This window comes from Chiloscyllium plagiosum, chromosome 37 (genome assembly GCF_004010195.1).
Source record: "Chiloscyllium plagiosum isolate BGI_BamShark_2017 chromosome 37, ASM401019v2, whole genome shotgun sequence".
NCBI lineage: Eukaryota > Metazoa > Chordata > Chondrichthyes > Orectolobiformes > Hemiscylliidae > Chiloscyllium > Chiloscyllium plagiosum.
This window is the reverse complement of record NC_057746.1, coordinates 24,495,373-24,512,293: the sequence shown is the minus strand read 5'-3', so window position 1 is coordinate 24,512,293 and position 16,921 is coordinate 24,495,373. Positions and strand designations below refer to the sequence as shown.

The window sequence follows — 16,921 nt, the reverse complement described above, 5'->3', positions numbered from 1 at the left end:
TAAGTTTGCAGATGATACCAAAAATTGGAGGTGTAGTAAACAGTGAAGAAGGTTACCTCAGAGAACAACATGACTTTGATCGGATGAGCCAATGGGCTGAGGAGTGGCAGATGGAGTTTAATTTAGATAAAGGTGAGGTGCTGCATTTTGGAAAGGCAAATCAGGGCAGGGCATATACACTTAGGCCCTGAAGAATGTTGCCAAACAAAGAGAACTTGGAATGTGGGTTCATGGTTCCTTGAAAGTGGAGTCACAATTTTACAGGGTGGTGAAGAAAGCATTAGGTATACTTGTCTTCACTGGTCATTTTGCGGATCTACAGGACATTGGTTAGGTCACTTTTGGAACACTACATTCAATTCAGGCCTCCCTGCTATAGGAAAGATGTTGTGAAACTTGAAAAGATTTACAAGGGTAATGCCAGGATTGAAGGGTTTGAACAATACAGAAAGACTAAATAGGCTGGGGCTATTTTTGCTGGAGCATTGGAGGCTGAGGTGTGACCTCACAGAAGTTTGTAAAATCATGAGGGGCATGGATAGGGTGAAAAGTCGAGATTTTTTCCCCAAGCTAGGGGACTCTGAAACTAGAGGGCATAGGTTTAAGGTGAAAGGGGAAAGATATAAAAGGGACCTAAATGGGCAAGTTTTTAATGCAGAGGGTGGTGAGTTTATAGAATGAGCTGCTGGATGGACATGAGTAGGAAGGATCTGTTTACATGCTGTACATCTCTATGACTCCATCTACACACACAAGCAGATATATATGCACTCACTGATATATGATGTGAAACAAGTATAGATATACACACCGAAATATATAAAATCATACACAGTTCGATATATGTAAAATCACACGCACACTTATATACACCAGATGTAGATATAAATGTTATTAAAATACAGGTATAGGTGCACATACACATACAAATATAAATATATGTTATTAAGATACAGGTATAGGTGCAAATACACAAACACTGATTTCAATGTTATTAAGATAGAGGTATAGGTGTGCGCGCGCGTATACACACACACACACAAAACACAGAACATTCCAGCATAGTACAAGCCCTTCGGCCCTCGATGTTGTGCCGACGTGTGGAACCAATTTGAAGCCCATCCAACCTACACTATTCCATTTTCATGTATATGTTTATCCAATGACCATTTAAATGCCTTTACAGTTGGTTACTCTACTACTGTTGCAGGCAGAGCATTCCATGCCCCTACTACTATGAGTAAAGAAACTACCTCTGTTACCTGTCTTATATCTCTCACCCCTCAATTTAAAGCTATGCCCCCTCATTGTAGCCATCACCATCCGAGGAAAAAGGCTCTCACTGTCCACCCTATCTAACCCTCTGATTATCTTATATGTCTCAATTAAGTCACCTCTCACACTTCTCTAACGAAAATAGCCTCAAGTCCCTCAACCTTTCCTCGTAAGACCTTCCCTTCATACCAGGCAACATCCTAGTAAATCTCCTCTGAACCCTTTCCAATGCTTTCACAGCCTTCTTATATTGCAGTGACCAGAACTATATGCAATACTCCATGTGCGGCCGCACCAGAGTTTTGTACAGCTACATCATGACCTCGTGGCTCCAAAACTCAATCCCTCTATCAATAAAAGCTAATACACCATTTGCCTTCTTAACAACCCTATCAACCTGGGTGGCAACTTTCAGGGATCTATAGACATAGATACCTAGATCCTCTCTGTTCATCTACACTACCAAGAATTTTATCATTAATCCAGTATTCTGGATTCCTGTTATTCCTTCCAAAGTGAATCACCTCACACTTTTCCGCATTAAACTCCATTTGTCACCTTTCAGCCCAGCTCTGCAGCTTAACTATGTCCCTCTGTCACCTGCAACATCCTTTCATATTGTCCACAATCCTACCGAGTATAATCTGCAAATTTACTAACTGATCCTTCTACACCCTCATCTAGGTCATTTATAAAAATGACAAACAGCAGTGGCCCCAAAACAGATAATTTCAGTGCACCACTAGTAACTGAACTCCGGATGAACGATTCCCATCAACCATCCACCTCTGTCTTCTTTCAGCTGACCAATTTCTGATCCAAACCGCTAAATCATCCTCATTCCCATGCCTCCATATTTTGTGCAATAGCCTACTGCGGGGAACCTTATTGAATGCCTTACTGAAATCCATATACAACACATCAACTGCTTTACTCTCATCCACTGCTTTGATCACCTTCTCAAAGAATTCAATAAGGTTTGTGAGGCACAACCTGCCTTTCACAAAACCATGTTGACTATCCTTAATCAATCTGTTCCTTTCTAGATGTTATTACAATACAGGTATAGGTGTAGACACACACACACACGAATATAGATGTTATTAAGATACAAGTATAGATGCAAACGCACGTACAGATATAAATGTTATTAAGACACAAGTATAGATACACACACACTGATACATTATAATGTAATAAATCTCCAGTATTGTTGCGCGCACACACAGATATATACATACACTCACATATAAAATCACACTCTTGATATACATACATAAAACACATATTTATAAAAAAAATCACATATTAAATCACACACTGATATATATAATCACACACACTGATATATATAAAATCACGTACGCTGATAGATACATATAAAATCACACATACACACATATATATAAATAAAATCACACACTCAGATATATATAATTATATACACTTAGATATATATAAAATCACACGCACACATATATATTATACATATAATCACACACACTGACATATATAATCATACATGAATATATTTATAATCACACACACTGATACATACATCTATGTATAATCACACATGCTGACAGATTTATTTATCACACACACTGAAATATATAATCATACATTGATATATTTATAATCACACACTGATAAATATATAATCACACACTTAGATTTAATCATACACTGACATATAATCTCACACATACTGATATATAGATGTATAATCACACATCTGATATATTTATAATCACACATAATGAAATATATATATATATATTTATAATCACACATAGTGATAGAGATATATATTTATAAACTCACACACTGATGGAGATATATAGTTTATAATCACACATACTGATCGATATTTATAATCACACACACTGATAGTTAGATATTTATAATCACATGCATTGATAGATATATTTATAATCAGGCACTGATAGAGATATATGTATTTATAATCACACACTGATAGATATAGATTATCACACACACACTGACAGATATTTATAATCACACTGATACATAAACTCACACTGATAGATATATATATAAAATCACAATCTGATAGATATATCTAAAATCACACACGCGGATAGATATATTTATAATAACACACACTGATGATGTATATTTATAATCACACACTGATAGATATATAAAAATCACACACACTAATAGATATATATTTCTATCCGTGTGTGTGATTTTATATCACACACTGATAGATACATATAATCACATACACTGATAGACATAACTAAAATCACACACACACAGATACATATATTTATAATAATACACACTATATATATATCAAAATAACACGCACTGATAGATATTTATAAACACATACAATGACAGAAATATTTATAATATCACAGATATATATAAGCACACACACTGATAGAGATATATATGTATATAATCACACATACTGACAGATATTTATAATCGCACACACTGATAGAGATATACATATTTATAATCACACACACACTGATTTTATATAATATATATATATATAAAATCATACACTGATAGAGATATATATATTTATAATCACACACACACTGATTTTATATATTATATTTATATATAAAATCACACACACTGACAGAGATATATATATATATAAAATCACACACTGATAGAGATATACATATTTATAATCACACACACACTGATTTTATATATAATAAATATGTATATCTCTATCAGTGTGTGATTTTATATATATATATCTCTGTCAGTGTGTGATTTTATATATATATATCTGTCAGTGTGTGATTTTATATATAATATATATATAAAATCACACACTGACAGAGATATATATATATAAAATCACACACTGATAGAGATATACATATTTATAATCACACACACACTGATTTTATATATAATATATATATATAAAATCACACACACTGACAGAGATATATATATATATAAAATCACACTGATAGAGATACACATATTTATAATCACACACACTGATAGATATTTATAAGCGCACACACTGATAGAGATATACATATTTATAATCACACACACTGATAGAGATATACATATTTATAATCACACACACTGATAGATATTTATAAGCGCACACACTGATAGAGATATACATATTTATAATCACACACACTGATAGAGATATACATATTTATAATCACACACACTGATAGATATTTATAAGCGCACACACTGATAGATATATACATATTTATAATCACACACCTCACACACTGACATATCTCACACACACTGATATATATAAAATCACACACACTGATAGATATATGTATCTAATCACACACACTGATAGAGAGATATACATAATCATACGCATTGATATATATATAAAATCACACACAGAGATATATATAATCACACACACACAGATATATGTAGTGAAGGGGTGGAGCACGTGCAGGGAGGTGGAGCCAGTGAAGGGGTGGAGCACGTGCAGGGAGGTGGAGCCAGTGAAGGGGTGGAGCACGTGCAGGGAGGTGGAGCCAGTGAAGGGGTGGAGCACGTGCAGGGAGGTGGAGCCAGTGAAGGGGTGGAGCACGTGCAGGGAGGTGGAGCCAGTGAAGGGGTGGAGCACGTGCAGGGAGGTGGAGCCAGTGAAGGGGTGGAGCACGTGCAGGGAGGTGGAGCCAGTGAAGGGGTGGAGCACGTGCAGGGAGGTGGAGCCAGTGAAGGGGTGGAGCACGTGCAGGGAGGTGGAGCCAGTGAAGGGGTGGAGCACGTGCAGGGAGGTGGAGCCAGTGAAGGGGTGGAGCACGTGCAGGGAGGTGGAGCCAGTGAAGGGGTGGAGCACGTGCAGGGAGGTGGAGCCAGTAAAGGGGTGGAGCACGCGCAGGGAGGTGGAGCCAGTAAAGAGGTGGAGCACGTGCAGGGAGGTGGAGCCAGTGAAGGGGTGGAGCACGTGCAGGGAGGTGGAGCCAGTGAAGGGGTGGAGCACGTGCAGGGAGGTGGAGCCAGTGAAGGGGTGGAGCACGTGCAGGGAGGTGGAGCCAGTGAAGGGGTGGAGCACGTGCAGGGAGGTGGAGCCAGTGAAGGGGTGGAGCACGTGCAGGGAGGTGGAGCCAGTGAAGGGGTGGAGCACGTGCAGGGAGGTGGAGCCAGTGAAGGGGTGGAGCACGTGCAGGGAGGTGGAGCCAGTGAAGGGGTGGAGCACGTGCAGGGAGGTGGAGCCAGTGAAGGGGTGGAGCACGTGCAGGGAGGTGGAGCCAGTGAAGGGGTGGAGCACGTGCAGGGAGGTGGAGCCAGTGAAGGGGTGGAGCACGTGCAGGGAGGTGGAGCCAGTGAAGGGGTGGAGCACGTGCAGGGAGGTGGAGCCAGTGAAGGGGTGGAGCACGTGCAGGGAGGTGGAGCCAGTGAAGGGGTGGAGCACGTGCAGGGAGGTGGAGCCAGTGAAGGGGTGGAGCACGTGCAGGGAGGTGGAGCCAGTGAAGGGGTGGAGCACGTGCAGGGAGGTGGAGCCAGTGAAGGGGTGGAGCACGTGCAGGGAGGTGGAGCCAGTAAAGGGGTGGAGCACGCGCAGGGAGGTGGAGCCAGTAAAGAGGTGGAGCACGTGCAGGGAGGTGGAGCCAGTGAAGGGGTGGAGCACGTGCAGGGAGGTGGAGCCAGTGAAGGGGTGGAGCACGTGCAGGGAGGTGGAGCCAGTGAAGGGGTGGAGCACGTGCAGGGAGGTGGAGCCAGTGAAGGGGTGGAGCACGTGCAGGGAGGTGGAGCCAGTGAAGGGGTGGAGCACGTGCAGGGAGGTGGAGCCAGTGAAGGGGTGGAGCACGTGCAGGGAGGTGGAGCCAGTGAAGGGGTGGAGCACGTGCAGGGAGGTGGAGCCAGTGAAGGGGTGGAGCACGTGCAGGGAGGTGGAGCCAGTGAAGGGGTGGAGCACGTGCAGGGAGGTGGAGCCAGTGAAGGGGTGGAGCACGTGCAGGGAGGTGGAGCCAGTGAAGGGGTGGAGCACGTGCAGGGAGGTGGAGCCAGTGAAGGGGTGGAGCACGTGCAGGGAGGTGGAGCCAGTGAAGGGGTGGAGCACGTGCAGGGAGGTGGAGCCAGTGAAGGGGTGGAGCACGTGCAGGGAGGTGGAGCCAGTGAAGGGGTGGAGCACGTGCAGGGAGGTGGAGCCAGTGAAGGGGTGGAGCACGTGCAGGGAGGTGGAGCCAGTGAAGGGGTGGAGCACGTGCAGGGAGGTGGAGCCAGTAAAGGGGTGGAGCACGCGCAGGGAGGTGGAGCCAGTAAAGAGGTGGAGCACGTGCAGGGAGGTGGAGCCAGTGAAGGGGTGGAGCACGTGCAGGGAGGTGGAGCCAGTGAAGGGGTGGAGCACGTGCAGGGAGGTGGAGCCAGTGAAGGGGTGGAGCACGTGCAGGGAGGTGGAGCCAGTGAAGGGGTGGAGCACGTGCAGGGAGGTGGAGCCAGTGAAGGGGTGGAGCACGTGCAGGGAGGTGGAGCCAGTGAAGGGGTGGAGCACGTGCAGGGAGGTGGAGCCAGTGAAGGGGTGGAGCACGTGCAGGGAGGTGGAGCCAGTGAAGGGGTGGAGCACGTGCAGGGAGGTGGAGCCAGTGAAGGGGTGGAGCACGTGCAGGGAGGTGGAGCCAGTGAAGGGGTGGAGCACGTGCAGGGAGGTGGAGCCAGTGAAGGGGTGGAGCACGTGCAGGGAGGTGGAGCCAGTGAAGGGGTGGAGCACGTGCAGGGAGGTGGAGCCAGTGAAGGGGTGGAGCACGTGCAGGGAGGTGGAGCCAGTGAAGGGGTGGAGCACGTGCAGGGAGGTGGAGCCAGTGAAGGGGTGGAGCACGTGCAGGGAGGTGGAGCCAGTGAAGGGGTGGAGCACGTGCAGGGAGGTGGAGCCAGTGAAGGGGTGGAGCACGTGCAGGGAGGTGGAGCCAGTAAAGGGGTGGAGCACGTGCAGGGAGGTGGAGCCAGTAAAGGGGTGGAGCACGTGCAGGGAGGTGGAGCCAGTAAAGGGGTGGAGCACGTGCAGGGAGGTGGAGCCAGTAAAGGGGTGGAGCACGTGCAGGGAGGTGGAGCCAGTAAAGGGGTGGAGCACGTGCAGGGAGGTGGAGCCAGTAAAGGGGTGGAGCACGTGCAGGGAGGTGGAGCCAGCAAAGGGATGGAGCACGTGCAGGGAGGTGGAGCCAGTAAAGGGGTGGAGCACGTGCAGGGAGGTGGAGCCAGTAAAGGGGTGGAGCACGTGCAGGGAGGTGGAGCCAGTAAAGGGGTGGAGCACGCGCAGGGAGGTGGAGCCAGTAAAGAGGTGGAGCACGTGCAGGGAGGTGGAGCCAGTAAAGGGGTGGAGCACGTGCAGGGAGGTGGAGCTAGTGAAGAGCTGAAGACTGTAAAGGCTGTGGAGCCTTGAAGGGATGAAGCTTTGGGCAAGGACAATGTCTTTGTGTGGGATTGGGGCCTCGAGGTCAGGGTTGTGTCTGCGAAGGGGTGGGGATTCCTGCTGGAGGTTATCCGGTCGTGAGCGTGATGTCTGGGTGCCGGATAAGGGAAGGGGTCTACATGGCAAGGGGCGGTGTCTGTGTGGTAAGGGGCGGGGCGGGGCGAGGGGGCTTACGTGACAATGGCCATTGTCTATGTGACAATTGCCACGCTGTAAATGTCAAGGGGCGGAGTCTGTGGTGTAAGGGATGACCTCTGTGGGACAATGGGCGGGGTCTGTGGGACAATGGGCGGGTCTATATGGCAACAGGCGGGGTTGATTATGACGAAGAGGCGGGTAAGGGGCGGGATAATCGCGCAAGACAAGGTCTTGGGGCACGTGGGCGGGGCTTGGTGGGTGGATTAGGGCAGAGGTATTAGATAGCAGGAATATAACAGAGTAATAAACAGCAGCAGCGTTAAACAACTCATGGATTAAAGAGCATGCGGATATATTATTAAACCCTCGAAGTATTACAACTTCAGGCAGCATAGTGGCTCAATAGTTAACTGGTGCCTCACAGTGCCAGGGAACGTAGTTAATTCCTCCCTCAGGTGACTGTGGGGAGTTTCCACATTCTCCAGGTATCTGCATGGATTTCCTGCCCATGGCCCAAAGGTGTGCAGGTTGGGTGGATGCTAAGTTACCCATAGTGTGCATTAGGGATGTGTAAGTTTGCTGCGTTAGCCATGAGAATTACAGGGATAGGGTAGGGAGATGGGCCTGGGTGGGATACTCTTCGCTGGGTTGGTGTGGACTTGTTGGGCTGAATGGCCTGTTACCATGCTGTGGGGATTCTACGCATAACATCTAGGGTGTTAAACACTTTGAACATTAAACAACTGGAATATCAACACCAAGCATATGCCACACGGTGTTAAACATCCAAAGGATTATAGTACTTGACACCACAAGCACCCAACATCCTGTGTACTAATTGCCAAAAATATTTGCAAGGTGCCAATCCCCAATCCCCATAAAGCAGAAATTGCAGGGTATTAAGATAAGTCTTTAAGAAGTAGGAGCTTTATATTTAATGTTGCTTGGAAGATGTAAGTTTTGAAGGTTTATGGAAGATGGATGTATTTCAAATAGTAAAGAAATGCCTAGTGTCATTTCTTTAAAACAGGTAATTGAAAGCACTGCCAATGTTATGTTAACTAGTTACTGTACCTATATGGAATAACTTTTGTTTTGATAATAAACCCATAATTATGTTAATTAAGAAACTTGGTTGACATATTGTGTTGTTTAAAATCTGATGTAGATAAGGTATTTGATTGGTCATCTTGATAATTGAGAAAGGTATTTTTACTGTCTGTTGTGACCCCTGGAGTCGTGGGACTGGAGCAGTATTAGAGTCAAGCTTAGAATGGTGCTGGAAAAGCACCCCAGTTCCAAACTTCCAGCTCAACACTGTCTGTACTCCTGATGAAGGGCTTTTGCCCGAAACATCGATTTTACTGCTCGGATGCTGCCTGAACTGCTGTGCTTTTCCAGCACCACTCAAATCTAGACTCTGGTTTCAAACATCTGCAGTCATTGTTTTTACCTGGAGCAGTATTAGACTCTTACATCCGCAGTCAGAACATAAAAGTAGGGCACAGAACATGATACGTAACACAAACAAGGTTTAATTGGAAATGGGATACTAATAATTGGAAATTGGTAAAAGGAAACAGCAACATTTCTTGTGCTTATGTTAGAATAGCTTTGGCTGACAATTATGAGCTCCATAAATTCAAATCTTTTTCCATCATTTCCACAAATCTAAGAAAAACAGAATGTGAGAACATAAAAGGAAGGCAAAATCCCAGGGTCAACAAGGGGCAGCTGGAAACTACAGAATTTCCTCCTCAGGCCAGACAGAAAGGTTTGCAAAAATATTATAGCAAATATTGGCAATAAGGAACAAATTTTGGGCATCAATTGTCTACACCACAAGGGTGGAGTGAGGTAACTTACTCACAGTTTCCTGGTGGTTTTTAGTGATTAGATCATGGTTGCTTTCGATTGCAGCAATCCTTAATTCAGTGGCTGGTCAGTTTGATGTTTTGCTTGAGTGAAATATTTTTCTTTCAGTGTTTTGTTGCTGATTTTCACAGTGCAATATAATACATATGTGTGTGTTTTATGAGAGAGAGAGAGAAAACTCAGGTGCCAGCTTATCAGGCAAAAGTATCAAATCCAGCTTCTCAAAGTTACACATTCTTTTGTAACTAATGAATGATCACCACACTTTTGCTTCAAATTGTAAAACTAAAACTTGCTTATTTTCTGTGACACAATTTCCATCCTCCAGTTTATATCCTCAAAATAAAAACATATGTACTCCTCAATAACTAACCACAAAAATAATATTGTTCACAAATAAGGCAGACAGATTTCCAAAAATATTATGCTAACTATTGGCAATAAGGAATAACTTCTGTGCATCAACAGTCCACACTACAAAGGTGGAAAGAGATAGCTTTCTCACAGTTCTCTTGTAGCTTTTAGTGAATGATCTTTCACACCAGGTGTCACTCTGAGATATGACTTGTCTAGTATTCAGCTGGGATCAGAACAATTGGCATTGGAGTAGGACTTCTGAGCCAAGGGCTTGTCCGCCCTATCTGTTTTTCTTATGTTTCCTTTTTTTTTTCTCTCTCTCTCTCTCTCTCTCTCTCTCTCTCTCTCTCTCATATTTTTCTCTTCTATTTTGTTTTACCTACCTCTTGGTGAAGACCTCACAGTCACAGTAACAGTATTGGCAGCAGCAGTGAGGGGACCAAGCAGTACAGACTTGAGTAGGTCCAGCAGCATAAACTTGAGTAGGCCCAGCAACGCGGACCCGAGTAGGCCCAGCAGCATGGACTCAAGTAGGCCCAGCAGCACGGACTTGAGTAGGCCCAGTAGCGCATTCATGAGGAAGCCCAGCAGAGTGGACTCAAGTGGGCTCAGCAGTGCAGACCCAAGTGGGCCCAGCAGCACAGACTCGTGGCAGTGGTGTCAGACATGAGTTTGGGTTCCTGGCAGCATCTGCGTCCAGCGCTGATTAATGGAGTTGGTTTTAGAGGTGAGTTTAGGCCCAGAATGAGACCTGGAGGCATTAACAGCAGCTTCATCAGTGAGGCAGACTGGAAGCAGTTTTGGATTTGGGCCGATTCAGTTCCCTGCAGCGTCAGTGGCATCTGCATTGGGGACGTCCAGTGAGGACTCATCATGGTGATGGCGCCGAAAGTGGTGACCTTTGTTCCGGCAGCAGCGCAGTGAAGGGGACTTGTGCCTGGCCTCCAGTTCCATGGCCCATGATGGAGCACATAACAAGAAGGACTTTAAAGTTAGACACTCTCTTTATTTCTTCATTTTTCTGCCTTTATATTCTATGTTTTGGCTTATTTTTCTGTGTTTTAAGATGGCGCCAGAGAGTGGCGACTCTATACAACACTACTCACTGTATTTTGTAACAAGATATACATGACAATAAATAAGTTAAATCAAATCAGCTCAATTCACACCGGGGAGAGACTCTGTCAGAAGCAATCAGATCATTCCAAGTGGAAGTCAGAAAGAAAGTGAGCATTATCAATGAATCTTGCAGTCCCAATTAGTGTGTGCAGTTGGTCGCCGAAGTCAAAGTTCAGGGTTGACACAGTCAGAGATGTTGAGAGAACAATGAAAAAGGAAGAAAATGTCCAGACGAGTAGATTAAGAAGCGGAGGGGTTGTTTGACTATATGTAGGAAGGAAGAAGATTCTGTAAAGATTTGGCAGCTGGAATATAATGGGGGAAAATGTGAGGTTGGTAAAAAGAAAGAAAGAAAGATGCAATATTATTTAAACTGGGAGGTTACGGAATGCAGTGGTATGGAGACAGTCCTTGTACCTAACCATGATAAGTTAGCATCTATGTACAGATTGAGTGAAAAGATAAAGTCACCATTGTCATGGAGTGTAAGAAGACCTTCTTTTGTTGCAAGAAGCATTGATTATAATAGTAGGGAAGTCTTGTTGCAATTGCACAGCCTTGGGGAGACCTCATTAAGAGTCATGCTACAGTATGGTCCTCATAAGGAAGGATTCATTCATCCCCAGGGCATGATATACTTGAGAGGTTTCACTCTGTGCCTAATGCAGACCTGACCTGAGACAGGATTTGTTTTCACAAGATAGGGGTCAACTATTCAGGCACATGCCAGTGACAGGAATCTTTCTCACTGCCAGCACCTATTAGAAATATGTCATCTGTGGAAGAGTTGTGATTTCCTGTTGTTAGTGTGAACTTGGAAAGTTACTGTCCTGCACATGAGCAGGGAGTATGGCATTGGGGTGTGCTATAAGTAGAAATGTATTCTGTCATTCACTGGATTTCTTGCATATGTTGTTCACCCTGATAAACACTGGGAGTTTATGTGAATGTCAATTAGTTATAAGTTTTTCCTTTCAGGATAAGCTTGAAAAGTCACTAAGTTTCCTGCAACAACAAATGGAGGAGGTCTTTCGGAGCCAGAATGAAGAAGAAACAAATATGATCCAGCTCAAGGTAAGGTTCTACAAAATGATCCTCACCCGTGAACACTTGGACCTGGAGCTCCTCAACTCTAACCAGTAAAGGCCACACAAGAGAATGGCAATCACTTACTAAAGACTGGTAGGCAACAGTGAACTCGATTGTGCCCATTCCGCAGTTGAATCTCAATTGGTACAAAAGTAGAGTCAGATAAGATGCATTGTAGAGAAACGCACAGCATTGGCCCATGCTCAATATGACCCCCCTCTCATCACCATCCTAACCGCTGATTGTATTTTCTTCTATTCTCTCTTCCTTCACCTACTGGTTTCCCATTTAAATGTATCTATGCTGGTCAGATTAATCATTGCATACTTCCAGATGAAAGAAATTCCCTCCTGGAATTGACTGTGACTATTTCAGTTGATCTCCTGGTTCTCGGCAACCTACAAGAGGAGGATCCATCTCCTCATCAACCCAATCCAGCCTCTTCAGGATCTTAAAGATGTCAAATAGGTCCCCTTCAATCTTTTCCTTTCTTGAAGGAAAGAACCCCAATGTTCTGAGGAATATTAACTCTGCAGGTCCATCAACACTTCGTCATAGAGTCAGCATGTAGTGGTGAGAGTGAGGAGGTGCAAGAGGAATGCAGGAGGTGTCCACTTTCTTAAGAAACCCAAGGTCAGATTGTTCTACTGAGACAGACCTGGTGAGGGAAAGAATCAGACACTCCCTTTGCAGATCATAGGAATAAAACCTCATCACTCGCAGGCAGCCTGGTGCTCTGAGAGTTTAATACTGACTCTGGCTAAAGTTGGCTTCTCATGTGATACCCCCAAAGCCATTTTTGAGTCGTAGTGTGGGAAAAATGGCTGCCAGTTACTGCACACCATGTTCCCACAAACAATGTTGAGATAGGGATCAGATAGCCGGTCTTTTTGACATGTTGATTGAATGATGAACATTGGCCAGCGTTAGGTCCCTCCTCTTTGAAATAGTGCCACTGGGGTCGTTTTGACCCCCCCAGAGAGAGCCTCAGTTAAATGTACCACCAGAAAGATAGTAATATGCTGCTACCAACCTTATTGTTTTAACCAAAGTCCTCGAGTGGGATTTGAACCCGCAGACTTCCAAAATACCCACAACAGTAATACTAACCCAGCTAAGCCAGAGGAAGATGGATACAACCAGGTGAAAGCATGCAATACAAGTTTCAACCAGGTTGTACATGGCGGGGTGACCATGGTGCTGTCGTGATTATATTGTTTAACAAGTAACCCTAAGATGCGGAATTGAAATTAAGTCAACAAAAGTTCACATCCTACAGTGACTGCTTAAGAATTTTAAAAAGTAATCTGTAATGGTTGCTTAGAGCCATTGTTTTATCGTAAAAACATACCTTGTTCATGAATATTCTTTGGGGAGAGAAATGTTCATTATCTGGGTCTGTAGGTCACCCCAGTCTAGTGTCCCAGACTATTACAATTCATTCATTTGCAGCTTAACAGACGTATCAGTCATACCAAACTCTGGTTGAAAAAGATAGCCAATCACACAGGGAAACTAAGGGTGGACTTTAGATGCTGACCTTTCCAATGAACACCATCTCCTAAGAATAAATTTGCAAGAAGCCAGTTTGCACTTACAATAGAGCCAACTATAAATAAGTGCCAAGCACTGCAGCTTTATAAAGTCCAACAAAGGTTAAACAACAGGGGACTACAGGCAGTTTAGAAGAATGAGAGGTGACCTCATTAAAACATATAGGATTCTTCAGGGGCTCGACAGGATAAATGCTGAGAGGACGTTTCCCCTCATGGGAGAGTCCAGGACCTGAGGGAATATAGTCACAATAAAGGGGCGCCTGCTTAAGATAAAGTCAGAGAGTTATACAGCACGGACACAGACCGACCAGTCCATGCCGAACATAATCCCAAACTAAACTAGTCCCACCTGTCTGTTCCTGTCATATCCTTCCAAACCTTTCCTACTCATGTACTAATGCAAATATCTTTGAAACACAATTGTACCCACATCCTCAGGAAGTTTATTCCATATGCGAGCCACCCTCTGTGTTTAAAAAAAAAAATTGCCCCTCGTGTATTTTTTAAAATTTCTCACCTTAAACGTGCTCCCCCTACTCTTGAAATCCCCCATCCCAGGGAAAAGACAACTACCATTAACTCTATCCAGACCCATCTTCTCTTGGAGAGTTCTGAGTCTTTGGAACTCCTTGTCACAGAGAGCTGTTGAGACAGAGTCATCCCTGTTTTTATGCGACACTCCCTTTGCAATATTCTATTTCCTTCCCTGATGCAGCCCCGATGCCTGCCCACCATTGCCAACTCCATTTTAGTTGGAAGATGGCAGAGATGAGGTGGGAGGGGGCAGCGATTGATCTCACTAGGATCGCTGCAGTTTGACTGGGATCAGCTGAACCACTCACTGGTTACATCTTCTGCTCCATTGGAGTGTCATATTTGTTCATGTGTGCCCTCTTGTTGACCAGTGTGTGGGCTTATGGGAGGAACATGCCTCATCCTCCACGTGTTTCCCTGGCACGCTGCCTGAGGTTAGAAGATGATTGTATGCCCAGCATCTCCCCGAACAGCACACTCCAACGCTCAGTTGTTCCTAATAGGCCTGCCTTCCAACGTTGAAATAACAAAAGGGTGCCTGTTAGTCATTTGATGGAACAAAACTTGAGTGTAGCTGAAGAAAAATATATTTTGTAGAAGATTTCTGTCTTGCTCACATCAGGACAGTTTGCAAGAATACCACTTCAAGAGGAAAGCAACATTTATGTTGCGTGACAGGAGAGTGCTGATTGGTTGTCAAGTGGACTCTGATTGGTAGAAGTGTCACCGTGGAGAATACATTATCTTTGGTCATTGAGGGCACATCACCGGCCTGGAAAACTAATTCCACACCCTCCTTTCTTATCCTTCTGTCCTCAATATTCATCACTTGCATTCAGTAGTCCCTGGGTGTAAACCCATGGGGGAAAACATCATTGAGGAATGGAGAAAGGAGTTTCGTTACTTGTCTTTGAAGTTCTTTTCACCTCTTGATCATTCAAAGTATTGGTGATAGGCTGAAAAGGTGGCCACTGACAGAATATTCAATGACACTCTGAGTGGTGGTCAAAGAGACTTCCTGATTGGCTGGGAAGACAATGCGTCTGGAGGATGAACCAATAACAGGGGTGGATGATGGGGCTGGGGGGGGCGAAATTGTGACATTGGGGAGGAGGAGGTCAGCATGGTTTTAAGGGCAAAGGTCACATGATGAAATCTCCAATGGACTTGAAATGTTCAGTGCCAACCTTGGGGGAAGATGGTGGTGGAGTGGTAATGTCACTCAATTAATAATCAAAGCACATCGGGATAATTCTCTGGGACACTGGGTTCAAAGCCTACCACCACTGTAGTAGATTTGAAAATGACAGCTCATCTCAGTCATGGTGACTATTATTGGGTTGTTGCAAAAATCCACCAGTTTGGCTTCAGGGAAGGAAATCTGCCATCCGTACTCAGTCTGACCCACATGCGACTCCAGAATCAAAACGATATAGTTGAGTCTTAACTGCCCTCTGGAAATGGTCTAGCAAGCCATTTGATTCAAGGGAAATGAGGAATGAGCAATAAATTCTGGGTATGGCAGTGAGGGCTACTCCCATACAGGATTAAAGCAACAACTAGGGGAGCACTTTGGGGCCAGTGACCATAATTCTATTGGTTTTAAAATAATGATGGAAAAGGATAGACCAGATCTAAAAGTTGAAGTTCTAAATTGGAGGAAGGCAAGAATTTCAAAAGCTGATTGAGCGCAGATGTTTGCAGGTAAATGGACGGCTAGAAAATGGGAAGCCTTCAGAAATTAGATAATGAGAGTCCAGAGAAAGTAAAATTCTGTCAGGGTGAAAGGAAAGGCTGGTAGGTATAGGGAATGGTCGATGACTAAAGAAATTGAGGTTTTGGTTAAGAAAAACAAGGAAGCATATGTCAGGTATAGACTGGAGAGATTGAGAGGATCATTAGAAGGGTATAAAGGCAGTAGGAGTATACTTATGAGGGAAATCAGGAGGGGAAAAAGGGGGCATGAGGTAGCTTTGGCAAATAGAGTTAAGGAGAATCCAAAGGGTTTTTAAGGACAAAAGGGGAACTAGGGTGAGAATAGGGCCCCTCAAAGATCAGCAAGGCAGCCTTTGTGTAGAGCCACAGGAGATGGGGAAATACTAAACGATGAATTTTGCAGCAGTATTTATGTGGAGAAGGACATGGAAGATAAAGAATGTGTGGAAACAGATTGTGACATCTTGAGAAATGTCCACATTACAGAGGAGGAAGTGCTGGATGTCTTGAAATGCATAAAAGTGGATAAATCCCTCAGATCTGATCAAGTGTACCCTAAAACTCTGTGGGAAGCTAGGGAAGTGATTGCTGAGCCCCTTATTTAGATATTTGTATCTCCAATAGTCACAGGTGAGGTACTGGAAGACTAGAGGTTGGCTAATATGGTACCACTATTTAAGAAAGGTGGTAAGGACAAGCCAGGGAACTATAGACCAGTGAGCCTGACGTCAGTGGTGGGCAAGTTGTTGGAGGGAATCCTGAGGGACAGGATGTACATATATTTGGAAAGGCAAGGACTGATTCGGGATAATCAGCATGGCTTTTCTGCATGAGAAATCATGTCTCACAAACTTGA

At 44.5% G+C, this 16,921-nt stretch overlaps 1 protein-coding gene across 1 annotated transcript in view; it reads left to right on the top strand.

Moving 5' to 3' along the window:
• LOC122541525 (zinc-binding protein A33-like) overlaps positions 1-16,921 on the top strand; it is a 65,282-nt gene that overhangs the window by 29,612 nt on the left and 18,749 nt on the right. The window contains exon 2 of the mRNA XM_043678352.1: positions 12,149-12,244. Within this exon, the coding sequence (XP_043534287.1) occupies positions 12,188-12,244 (57 nt within the window). The 5' untranslated portion in view covers positions 12,149-12,187. The remainder of the gene's footprint in view (positions 1-12,148; positions 12,245-16,921) is intronic.